We start from the raw sequence: 13,515 nt of genomic DNA on the forward strand, positions 1-13,515 counted from the left end.
AAAAAAAAAAAGACAAAGAAAGGATTCGGGATTTCCATTTCTGTCTTTTTTACTGTAAATTTTAAAAATGGGAAGTAAAAAACACAAGAAACATCATAGATCGGAGAAAAAAGAAGCCATATACGAAGGTATGTTGATATTTATTTATATATTGATGTATTGGGCGGCAGTTATTGGTTTTGAACTGTTATTAACCAGCGAGCGGCACTTTTCAAAAGTAAAATAACCACCAAAGGCGAAATTATAAGCGTTTACAGGTTTATAGTAACTACGAATTTCAATAATATCTGTTACATCTGAGGAATTGCTTAGTTCAAAGTTCATTAAATAAAGATTACATCATGATTATCTGGTATAAAAGTATTTATAAAATGATTATTTGTGCACTGTTATCATTCTACAGACATGATTATGTTATTGGTAATTAACAGGTCATCATACATGTGTAGTGAATGAGATAACATTTGGATGCATAGAAACTGACAGCTTATTTACATTTGTGTATTTTACGCGGTGGTGTGTTGTCCTGTGGGCAAAAAAGGGTGATTTGCCGAGGCTTCCGCAAATAGGGGGCCCCAAACTGATCTTTTATAAGAAGGTATTTCCCCCTGAAGAAAAGTGAAGTCGATGCTGTGTGTGGGATCCCCTAATTCAAATTTGCCTGGGTCCCGTGTAGATAAAATCAGTGGCGTGCAGTCCTGGAAGCTGTGGAAGTGCTGCTTTCTTTGTATTTTCTAAAATATAAATACATATTGTGCAATTGTTTTGATAAATAAGTTCTTATATCTTTGTTTCCTGTCAATGTATCTATTTTAGAATTAAAATAAATAAATTGTTTATTTTTGTCATTTCTAGTATTTGTGATTTTACCTTAATCTCTTTATTTTATATTTTAATTAAAAATAGTCTAACGGTTTCTTGAAGTGTTGAGATTCCATATTTGTTAGTAGTTCGAGATTCTACAAATTAAAATTTTAAAGCGGAGATTGATTTTGGTATTATTTTTGAGAATGCATAATTTGTTGTCAAGTAAATTAGAAAATATTTGGTGTATATCGTATCGTATATAGTATTTGGAAAATATTTGGTATATATTGTAATAATATAAACTGTTTTTTTTATTTAATAGTCAAACGTATCTAAATGCTAGATTATTTTCATGCTAAAATTAAGCTAATTTTTAATTAAATTATAGTATTTGGTTGGAATGTAGGAAGTTATGATACCATTTTTACTAAGTTTAATGATTAGGAATTAATTTTGAAGCTTAATAAAATTATTTGAAAATGTTTAGAAGTAAAGATTAAGCCAGAGGAATTCAAACCCATAATTCTGTGTAACTTGCCTTGCTATCCTGCCTTTATCCCCTTCAGTTTTTGCTTCCAGACTACTTTTATTATAACTGTACATGTTAATTGTCACCATGCTAACTGGGATTTCTGTCTGGGTCTCCATAGCTTTTGGTTAATTTTTAAACTTATTTTGGCCTGTCAGACTTATATATATATATATATATATATATATACTGGATGATCGTCACTCTTGACACTAGNTCTGAAGTATATTTTTTTATTATTTTTATGTTTTTCAATATATTTATTTTGTTTGTACAAAATAAAAAAATAATTTTTAACGATACAATAGTCTTTGTTAGGCTTAACATCGACGAAAATTCAACGCAAAGCGACACGCAACGGAGAAAAATTTCAAAATCGGATACATTAAACTATTTTTTCGTATGCAAATTAGTTATCCGAAATATCAGTTATCCGGCCAACCCCAGTCCCCAATTGATTCGGAAAATCGACGCTCTACTGTAGTGCTTAATTACATCCCATTTTTAAACAAGATACACAAATCTACTGCCAAGTCTAATAACTTTCACATTGTATACCGGTGCAATCCCACTATTTTCAAACTTTTAAGAAATGATAAAAAGGAGGAGGATCGGAATTCAACAACGGGTATATATTCGGTGCCTTTACATGACCAATGATTCGATTCCAGGCTGGTTTACGTGGGTGCAATGATGCGCAGTCTAAAGCAAAGGCTCAAGGAACACAAATATACAATCAATAGGAACCTGGATAACACTGTGTTGGCATCATACACAAAACAACAAGATATTAACGTACAATGGGATCAAGCGACAATTATAAAAATGACGAATAATAGGCAAATGATCAAACATCTAGAGAGATTGGAAATCTATAAAACGCACATGAAAACTGGTTGTATAAACCATAGAGACGCCGACTCATTATCTACTGCGTGGAGATCCTTCTACAATTATTAATTTTCACTATTTATTTGGTTTATTTATTAATTTTTCATTAATACGTCCTGGCGGACGTATTAATGAAAAATTTTCCGTTAATTTTCATTTTTTGTATTTATTTCGAACACATTTTATGTTCTATATTTAATTTTCTATCTAGGTAACTGAGGATGATCATTGAAAAACGATTGAAAACGTTTTTATTTTATTAAATTTTGCTGGATTTATATCGGTGTTGTTTATTTTTCAAGTTAATTTTTCATTTTCTAATTTACATATTTCAGCTATGGATATGTAACAAATACAAAGATAAAGTTTGTGATCATAATAGAATCATCTCATATTACCTTAAGAGATAATGAGATACGTCAAGTATGTGCAGATTCTTTCAAAAGTTTAAATTTTTTAATACTTTTAACATTAAATAAAATTTTAGCTTTAAATAATTTGTTTTTACGTCTTTAGATGTTTCGCAGGCTTCATGGTGCCTACACAGACATGGTGTGCAATCCTTTCTACATTCCAGGAACTTCTATAACATCTACGTAAGTAAACTTTTAATTCATCATTGTATTCATAAACGAGTACTAAAAATACATTTGCTGTTATTGCAGATCATTTGAAAACATTGTCAAAAGTATCATGAATCAAGATTAATTATACTGAATGGATGTATATATGAAATGTTTCAAATTGCCATAAATTAATTTCATAATTTTAAAAACTATTTATTTTTTCTTTTTGAAAATATACAATATATTTAATAAAACAATTAAAATAAAATTAAAAATACTTTTTAATTGGAAAAATTTGATTTTCATATTTCAATATACATGTATTAATATTAAAAATTCTGAACACAAGAACTTGAATGAAATATTAATCACACATCAAAAAATAATTGCTGAAAGTTAGCTTTTTTTTAATCAAAACTGTTTTAATTATGTCACCATCATAAGCTACTGTCTAAATTTGACACCTGTTCTGAATTTCAACATCATTTTGTTCTGTTGTGGGATAGAACAGGTGTTAGATACAAAAGGTAACTGCTGATGGAAAGACAACTTCTCTGACTATATATCAACTTATGAGAATTTGTAATTTAGGAGGTTTATTTTGGATGTATTTGAATCATTAGTTACCATGCTAGAATCAGGTAACATTTTAGAATATATGTTTTTTTTTAATTTAGTCATTTTATTTTTCATATATGCTATAACATTTTAACATTATATTTAAATATTTTCATTTTCAGTTACTATTAATAATTTTCAAAATTGATTCTTTTAGCAAGATCTTTAATCTTATGTGGATTTAAGTTTTATAAAAATGAAGAATTAGATCATAAAATGTATGGTTTATTTACTTTTTAAACAATTCTGATATAGATAATGAAAATAAACTTTAAATTTGAGAGATTTATATAAAAAAACAAAATTTTACTGTTTTACATATTGTAATGATATCAATGTTATGAATGGCTTTAATATTGATGACTTTGGTGATGTCCAATAAATGATGAATTATTAATAAAGCTATTTCAATCTTAATGATAAATTTAATAAATTGTTATCATGAGTGATATTAAAAATATTTTCTTTACGCTGTTTAGAACAGTGATGAGCAACTTGCAATCTGTATGCTATATCCAGTGTCCAAAGCTTTGACATCGTAATTTTATTTTCTTGTTTTCTGTAACTTTGTTTGAGCCAATGTATGTGGCAAAAAACATTCATACTAAACTAGACTAGTAAAAAGATTAGAATAAACTATATATTACTCATTTGCATATCATCAGTGTAAATATTTTAATACCTAGTCCTACTGGTGGTTATGGATTGTGTTGGTACTCAGTAGGCTTAAAGCCCGAAACTCCATAAGAAAAAGTATGTGTGGCTTACCAAAAGCCTACAAAGTTCATATGTGGCCCTCATCCAGAAATATTGTTCACCACTAGTTTAGATCAACAATGGTCATACCATAGACAAACTAGAAAAATTTAGTATAGTGATTTAGTTTGATTATAAGATAGTAAAGATGCATTAATAATTTATCTTAATGAGTTGATAAAAATGATTTGAAGATATTGTGATAAAAATTAAGTCTAAATTATGTAAAAAAAATTTGTACTTAATTGCTCTTATTCTTGTTTTAATTATTAGGAATAAGAATAAGATTGCTTAAGAGAACAAATCAAACAGGATCACAATGAAGTCCTGTATATCTATTTTCATTGTGTCTTTCTGTGTGATTCATTCTCTCAAGCAATCTTATGCTTACTCCCAACGAAAAAATTTCTTCAATCAGAAATATTGTAATTTTATAGTATAAAAATTCTAATTGAATTAAAATGAGTAATTTTTAATTTTGATTATTTGAAGTTAATATAAGCAATAAAGACTTATGATCATAAACATTACATGGTTTAGTAATTAGTTTATCTTAAGTAATTATATTTAATCAGAAATATATATTAAATTTACATGTAGATTTCTTTTGGTTTTTCTTCAATGTTTGTTTATTTTTTCTATAACATTAAGAGTTTTTATCAACATTAGCATATCAACAGAAAGTATTTTCATGCCCACTTGTCTTCTGGTTTTATCTTAACAGAAACAGTTGATTGAGTAATTTAGTATCTTGGTCAAAGAAACTAATAGGTTATTAATTAGTATACTATTGTTTGCTAATGGATAAAGTATTTTTTTAGAAACAATATCTGGAAGTGATGACATAAAGTATAGCTGAACAACCAGTATTTGGTTAGCCACACATCTAAAGGAAAATACACACAATTTGGAGAAATATGTTTTCATTTATGAATGTATAAAACATAAAATAATTCTCATTTAATAAAGCTTTTAGTTTTTCTAAAATTAAATTTCATAGATTGTCTTTATAAAAAGATTTAAACTTTAGTTCTGTCCCAAAATTTATTATAAAATCAGAATCTGTAGAATATTTAGAAAATATATTTTCTTTTGATGTTAGTTTGAAGTATAATTATTGTTTCTTGAAATATATAACTTTAAATTGTTTTGTTACAGATTGTTCTAATAAGAAATACTTGAGTAAAATATTAATTCTTTTGCCTCTATGTCCTTACCATATTATTATATCAGTGTCTACATTGGATTTAGTATATCAATAGGACTTATATAGAAGTATATTAAGTCCTATTAATATACTGTCCAACATAGACAATATAATAAAAATTTTAATACTTGAGTAAAATTTTTAACCTTTGCAAATATTTCTGTAAAATACAATGGAACAACAAAGATATACAAAGATATGTAAATAAAACAAAATGTATTGTATTAAGATAGGATCAAAAGAAAAACAAAGTTTGTTGGCATTATGATAGAAGTAAATATTCAGTGTATACAATTGTCAAATAACAAGAGCACATATCATAAATAAACAACATCACTAAAATCGGATAATTATAAAACTACAAGCCAACCAATGCCATAAGTCATCAGGCTAGATAACAGCTATAATACTAATAAATTATGAAACAATTTGGTACTAGAGGGTACATTTTGGTAGCACATATCATCTTTGAATCTGTTGTTTTTGGAAGTAAGATACCTGAACATTGCTAGGCATATCAACTAGTATTAAATAAATTATTTAAATGACCGAACTGCTATTCAAGAAACCAAAATTTTTTTAGGAAAGTTTTTGATTATGCTATGGCTATTCTCAGCTTTCAATGAGTAAATAAATTGATTACATTATGATTAATTAGCTAAAATATAGTATTTATTTCATGTAATTAATTAAGAGAATAGTTTCCTTCATACAGTAGAGCGTAAATTATCCGAAAGTCAATCATCTGAAAGAATTCCAGTCGGCAAATTTAAATTTTCACCAGTGCTGTGGCACTGCAATCTTTGGCTATGTCTTGNGAATCTGGCTTTTTGGATGCTGACAATACAGCGTTTCCACTCCGCTACTCCGCCACTAATATTCGAATATACAATGGCGTAGCGAGGAGGTGCAAGGGGGTGTATCATGCACCTGTTGCCACTCGCAGAGGGGCGCCCAAATGGTCTCCAAGACAAACTATATGTGTTTCTGGAGAGGGGAGGAAGCGCCAATAAAGTGTCGTGTTCCAGGCGCCAGTTATGTTCGCTACGACACTGCGTCCCGATAAGATTTGTGTGGGAAAATGGCCCGCATTATGAAGAAAACGCGGAAAATCCTTGTTGCTAGCCCATCGGTGAAGCGCTATCCCTGGACAATGACCAATATTCAATGGTTTTATTCATTCAGTTACTGATGTGCTTCTGATAATTTACATTAAAATGAATTCTGTTAAAATATTTTTGGGATATTAATGCGACGTTTATAAATTAAATAATTAAGATTTAGAGTGCATCTCTTTCTAATGTTTGAATAACTAAACAATATTAATTCAATTTTTTAAAGTATTACAAAGTTATATCATATGTGCATTGTCTACTTCTAATCCATTTCCGAAAACTTTAAAAATTGATAAAATTTAAATTATTGTTTAGATATTTTTCACAAAAATGCAAGCATATCACATTAGGAAATATATATTATTTAAATAATATTTAAACCGAATAATTTTCTGCTAAATTCTTAACATTTCTCCAACGAAAATTTTCAAAAATAAAAAAACCAGTCGGGTTGGCAACGTCCGAAAACAAAGCACTTTATCTTTTGGCACTATCGGGCATGTCTAAAAGAAAATCGTAGGTTTTAGGTTAAACAAAATTTTTATTGGTAATAATTAAGTCGCTTTTATTTATAATATTACCAATTATCATTATAAAGGAACAAATATAATATGGAACATGAATATTTTTAATAAAATTCGTTAGTGTCGTCATCTAGCGATAATTCCCCGAATTTGACAGGAAAAAAAAAAAAAAGACAAAGAAAGGATTCGGGATTTCCATTTCTGTCTTTTTTACTGTAAATTTTAAAAATGGGAAGTAAAAAACACAAGAAACATCATAGATCGGAGAAAAAAGAAGCCATATACGAAGGTATGTTGATATTTATTTATATATTGATGTATTGGGCGGCAGTTATTGGTTTTGAACTGTTATTAACCAGCGAGCGGCACTTTTCAAAAGTAAAATAACCACCAAAGGCGAAATTATAAGCGTTTACAGGTTTATAGTAACTACGAATTTCAATAATATCTGTTACATCTGAGGAATTGCTTAGTTCAAAGTTCATTAAATAAAGATTACATCATGATTATCTGGTATAAAAGTATTTATAAAATGATTATTTGTGCACTGTTATCATTCTACAGACATGATTATGTTATTGGTAATTAACAGGTCATCATACATGTGTAGTGAATGAGATAACATTTGGATGCATAGAAACTGACAGCTTATTTACATTTGTGTATTTTACGCGGTGGTGTGTTGTCCTGTGGGCAAAAAAGGGTGATTTGCCGAGGCTTCCGCAAATAGGGGGCCCCAAACTGATCTTTTATAAGAAGGTATTTCCCCCTGAAGAAAAGTGAAGTCGATGCTGTGTGTGGGATCCCCTAATTCAAATTTGCCTGGGTCCCGTGTAGATAAAATCAGTGGCGTGCAGTCCTGGAAGCTGTGGAAGTGCTGCTTTCTTTGTATTTTCTAAAATATAAATACATATTGTGCAATTGTTTTGATAAATAAGTTCTTATATCTTTGTTTCCTGTCAATGTATCTATTTTAGAATTAAAATAAATAAATTGTTTATTTTTGTCATTTCTAGTATTTGTGATTTTACCTTAATCTCTTTATTTTATATTTTAATTAAAAATAGTCTAACGGTTTCTTGAAGTGTTGAGATTCCATATTTGTTAGTAGTTCGAGATTCTACAAATTAAAATTTTAAAGCGGAGATTGATTTTGGTATTATTTTTGAGAATGCATAATTTGTTGTCAAGTAAATTAGAAAATATTTGGTGTATATCGTATCGTATATAGTATTTGGAAAATATTTGGTATATATTGTAATAATATAAACTGTTTTTTTTATTTAATAGTCAAACGTATCTAAATGCTAGATTATTTTCATGCTAAAATTAAGCTAATTTTTAATTAAATTATAGTATTTGGTTGGAATGTAGGAAGTTATGATACCATTTTTACTAAGTTTAATGATTAGGAATTAATTTTGAAGCTTAATAAAATTATTTGAAAATGTTTAGAAGTAAAGATTAAGCCAGAGGAATTCAAACCCATAATTCTGTGTAACTTGCCTTGCTATCCTGCCTTTATCCCCTTCAGTTTTTGCTTCCAGACTACTTTTATTATAACTGTACATGTTAATTGTCACCATGCTAACTGGGATTTCTGTCTGGGTCTCCATAGCTTTTGGTTAATTTTTAAACTTATTTTGGCCTGTCAGACTTATATATATATATATATATATATATATACTGGATGATCGTANCCCGTCCCTCAGCACCCGGCTGCCCCTATTGTGGGCCCTGGGCCCTTTTTTTATAAATACGTGGCGATAGAAATGAAATAAAGTTTTGCATAATATTTTATATGCGATTATTTATTATAGACAGAAAATGAAAACTATTCTGACATAAATACAAATACGAATTAAATACAATTTTAAAGAGCGAAAAATTACGTAAATCGACTTCTAATATCGTCGAACTTTTCTATTCAGCCGATAATACAGCTAGTTATGTCGACCATTCCTGTGTTTCTCTCACTCTGTTCATCCGAATAAATTTCTATTAGGGTCATCATGTTCTAAATATGATATTCTAAATAATATCCTTTATATCTCTATGGTTTTAATGCATCGATGCAACTTTCCCATTACGCATTTTCAGGCTATACAGTATACATATACTTCATATACATATGAAGTAAATAAATATACATATGAAGTAAATAAATCTCAGAGGCAGTTTTAATTTAAAAACAAAAAAAAAAGTGAATAAAAATAAAATTTGCTTTTTTATTACCCAATTCTACAGGCATTGCTGCTTCTAGAAGAATTAAAATCTTCGAAAGATAATACCAAATTTGTGCTTCACGTAAGAAAATAAAGAAATAAATGAAGATACAGTAGATCCCCTATAACGCGGTAGATACGTTCCACGTTATACGAATTTCGCGTTGTAGGAACCCGCGTTATAGGGAGTCTACTGTATTCGAACTTTTTTTATATAAAAATCAATTGAATAAAATGTTAAAAAAAGACATTAACTCGCAGAAACAATAATTAATGGCACTTCTGTGCACATATATATATATACTGGATGATCATAATTAAAGTACCCATATTCATTGCTTTCTGGAGAGATATTTAGCAGTTCAAATGCAACTAAATTTGGTATGGTGACATTTCTGTAAAAAAGGAGATAGTACCAAAATTCACCACTATGGCATTTTTGGCACTATATGCAACTAACACTTGTATAAGACATTCATGTTTCACAGAAAACTGAGCAATTCTGGAAATGCTCAATGTGGTCTCCTTTCTGATGTAAAACCTGACAGCAATGAACAGTGTATTTGATGGTTGACTTTAATTGATCTTCTATGATGCTTCTTGCATGCAGTGTGATACTGCCTTTCAAGACTGCCAAGTTTGCAACATGTCCTTGATAACCCCACATTTTAATGTCTCCACAAATAAAACTGTTATTTATTGCTTGCCAAAAGTAACATAGTGGTGAGTTTTGATATTAATTTTTTTTGTGGAAATGTCTTTTGCATGTCTTGAAATGTTATCATACCAAATTTAGTTGCATTTGGACTGCTAAATAGCTCTAAAGAACTATTTAGCAGTCTAATTGAATGGGAATACTTTAATTAAACTCACCCAGTATATACAGTATACTGTGTGTATATATATATATATATAAAAATGCAAGCATATCACATTAGGAAATATATATTATTTAAATAATATTTAAACCGAATAATTTTCTGCTAAATTCTTAACATTTCTCCAACGAAAATTTTCAAAAATAAAAAAACCAGTCGGGTTGGCAACGTCCGAAAACAAAGCACTTTATCTTTTGGCACTATCGGGCATGTCTAAAAGAAAATCGTAGGTTTTAGGTTAAACAAAATTTTTATTGGTAATAATTAAGTCGCTTTTATTTATAATATTACCAATTATCATTATAAAGGAACAAATATAATATGGAACATGAATATTTTTAATAAAATTCGTTAGTGTCGTCATCTAGCGATAATTCCCCGAATTTGACAGGAAAAAAAAAAAAAAGACAAAGAAAGGATTCGGGATTTCCATTTCTGTCTTTTTTACTGTAAATTTTAAAAATGGGAAGTAAAAAACACAAGAAACATCATAGATCGGAGAAAAAAGAAGCCATATACGAAGGTATGTTGATATTTATTTATATATTGATGTATTGGGCGGCAGTTATTGGTTTTGAACTGTTATTAACCAGCGAGCGGCACTTTTCAAAAGTAAAATAACCACCAAAGGCGAAATTATAAGCGTTTACAGGTTTATAGTAACTACGAATTTCAATAATATCTGTTACATCTGAGGAATTGCTTAGTTCAAAGTTCATTAAATAAAGATTACATCATGATTATCTGGTATAAAAGTATTTATAAAATGATTATTTGTGCACTGTTATCATTCTACAGACATGATTATGTTATTGGTAATTAACAGGTCATCATACATGTGTAGTGAATGAGATAACATTTGGATGCATAGAAACTGACAGCTTATTTACATTTGTGTATTTTACGCGGTGGTGTGTTGTCCTGTGGGCAAAAAAGGGTGATTTGCCGAGGCTTCCGCAAATAGGGGGCCCCAAACTGATCTTTTATAAGAAGGTATTTCCCCCTGAAGAAAAGTGAAGTCGATGCTGTGTGTGGGATCCCCTAATTCAAATTTGCCTGGGTCCCGTGTAGATAAAATCAGTGGCGTGCAGTCCTGGAAGCTGTGGAAGTGCTGCTTTCTTTGTATTTTCTAAAATATAAATACATATTGTGCAATTGTTTTGATAAATAAGTTCTTATATCTTTGTTTCCTGTCAATGTATCTATTTTAGAATTAAAATAAATAAATTGTTTATTTTTGTCATTTCTAGTATTTGTGATTTTACCTTAATCTCTTTATTTTATATTTTAATTAAAAATAGTCTAACGGTTTCTTGAAGTGTTGAGATTCCATATTTGTTAGTAGTTCGAGATTCTACAAATTAAAATTTTAAAGCGGAGATTGATTTTGGTATTATTTTTGAGAATGCATAATTTGTTGTCAAGTAAATTAGAAAATATTTGGTGTATATCGTATCGTATATAGTATTTGGAAAATATTTGGTATATATTGTAATAATATAAACTGTTTTTTTTATTTAATAGTCAAACGTATCTAAATGCTAGATTATTTTCATGCTAAAATTAAGCTAATTTTTAATTAAATTATAGTATTTGGTTGGAATGTAGGAAGTTATGATACCATTTTTACTAAGTTTAATGATTAGGAATTAATTTTGAAGCTTAATAAAATTATTTGAAAATGTTTAGAAGTAAAGATTAAGCCAGAGGAATTCAAACCCATAATTCTGTGTAACTTGCCTTGCTATCCTGCCTTTATCCCCTTCAGTTTTTGCTTCCAGACTACTTTTATTATAACTGTACATGTTAATTGTCACCATGCTAACTGGGATTTCTGTCTGGGTCTCCATAGCTTTTGGTTAATTTTTAAACTTATTTTGGCCTGTCAGACTTATATATATATATATATATATATATATACTGGATGATCGTCACTCTTGACACTAGCGAACTCGGACGTGTGTGTGTGTGTATACACGTGTAGGTGTATATGGTAAACATACACCCAGGAAAAATCCACTAGTATGAAAAGACCTTTCAGTATACCGACAGTGGACAACATTATATGCTAAATAAACTGATACTGAAGATAACAAAATGTTTGTAGAGGAATGTTTAAAAGTCAATATTAAATTTTTCTATCTTTCTAACGGATCGACAATCGAATTTACATTATTTTTATCAATGGAAATTTTATACACAACATAATAAAATCCTAAACGACAAGCAATAAGACGAGCCGGATCGCCGGGGTTGGGAGGGGGCCCTGTCGATTTATTAAACTTTTCAGGCCCTATAATACGAGGCCCGCTTGGTTATAACACGAAGAATAACTTAAAACAGTATAGTAATTAATGCCATTATGATAATTTCCGTGTTAAATAAGTAAACTGGTATACCACCCCAGGGCATATACGAATACATCGGTTAACAAAAATCCATTGTGTTTTTATTGTTAATAGTCGCCGAGTGAACTGTAATCGAATATAATATAGGCGTAGAAGGAAATACAGTGAGTTATATCAAGTATAAAACAAAAGAATAGGAACTACTATCGATTTACCGTGTGATTTATTACCACTCATAAACAATAATCGAAAAATATCTTGAAGTTAAAGTCAAAAATTGCTATCTAATGTTTTCAAATACGTAATTTCGATCGGATTTCAAGTCACTTTGTCCAGTTCGATAACACTATAAAGAATCTTTTAATCTCACCCAACACATAGAAGTGTGAATTTTCTCGTATAGAGAGAGGTTACTGTATCAATTATTCTTCACGTTTCCGGGCATCGAATCTATCAGATTTTTCTAAATTCCTATTGCATCGCCCCTTTCTTAATGTACCACCGATTCTTATCTTACACCCTCACTTTCCTCCTTCCCACCCTTTTTTTTTTAAATTGAATGTAGTAGAAGGTTTTGTATTGTGATTTGTGTGAAGAAAATTTTCTTTTTTACCTTTTTTTAAGTACTTGGAATTATGGCAGAAGGCTAATTCGTGACTGGTAGAAAAGTTATCGATCGATCCTTTTCCCACTTAGGTGTTGTTATATTTTAACTCGACAATGTAAGAGAAGCTGTGGCACGCCGCACTCCATCGACCGCGCAATTACCCAATATGAAAAATGGATACATGGGTAACATTACACTTTTTCGTTATTGGCCGATTGACAATTGCAGTTTGCCATCACTCTGGGCATTTATCTTTCTCGATTTACTTTTCTCCTCACTCTCTTACTAGTTAAATTGCCTTTAAATATATAAAAAAAAACAAGGTTAATACGCTGTAACCCCCTTTACTTTTGTATTCCTGACGTTACCCGTTTGGCACACGCAAACTACTTTACGCCATCTTAAAATATAATTACTTAATCAATTGGTGTGTGTGTGTGTAAA

General features: G+C 29.6%; 2 protein-coding genes across 4 annotated transcripts in view; both read left to right on the forward strand.

The window, feature by feature from the left end:
- Positions 1–67: 67 nt before the first annotated feature.
- LOC111625239 (trafficking protein particle complex subunit 2-like protein) lies at positions 68–2,935 on the forward strand. The gene is made up of 4 exons (XM_023368334.1): positions 68–128; positions 2,556–2,650; positions 2,744–2,823; positions 2,893–2,935. The coding sequence occupies exons 1-4, from the start codon at positions 68–70 to the stop codon at positions 2,933–2,935; spliced, it is 279 nt and encodes a 92-aa protein (XP_023224102.1).
- A 279-nt stretch (positions 2,936–3,214) lies between these two features.
- The window catches only part of LOC111625217 (bromodomain-containing protein 7-like), a 57,055-nt gene continuing 46,754 nt past the window's right edge, over positions 3,215–13,515 (forward strand). For 2 of the 3 annotated variants that reach the window (XM_023368299.1, XM_023368302.1), the window contains exon 1: positions 10,293–10,639. In XM_023368299.1, the coding sequence (XP_023224067.1) occupies positions 10,579–10,639 (61 nt within the window). In that variant the 5' untranslated portion in view covers positions 10,293–10,578. Of the gene's footprint in view, positions 3,435–10,292; positions 10,640–13,515 lie in introns of those variants that run through there. The other variant, XM_023368301.1, reaches the window with a different exon arrangement.

Source organism: Centruroides sculpturatus, unplaced genomic scaffold, assembly GCF_000671375.1.
Source record: "Centruroides sculpturatus isolate CEXI.00-Female unplaced genomic scaffold, Cexi_2.0 scaffold317, whole genome shotgun sequence".
Taxonomy (NCBI): Eukaryota; Metazoa; Arthropoda; class Arachnida; order Scorpiones; family Buthidae; genus Centruroides; species Centruroides sculpturatus.

What these genes read in the sequence shown, in the direction of transcription:
- LOC111625239 (XM_023368334.1), top strand. Translation starts at nt 68, where the DNA reads ATGGGAAGTAAAAAACACAAGAAACATCATAGATCGGAGAAAAAAGAA. An exon ending in AAAAGAAGCCATATACGAAG is followed by an intron (nt 129 to 2,555) that starts GTATGTTGATAT and finishes TCTAATTTACAT; the next exon opens with ATTTCAGCTATGGATATGTA. An exon ending in GGAACTTCTATAACATCTAC is followed by an intron (nt 2,824 to 2,892) that starts GTAAGTAAACTT and finishes CTGTTATTGCAG; the next exon opens with ATCATTTGAAAACATTGTCA.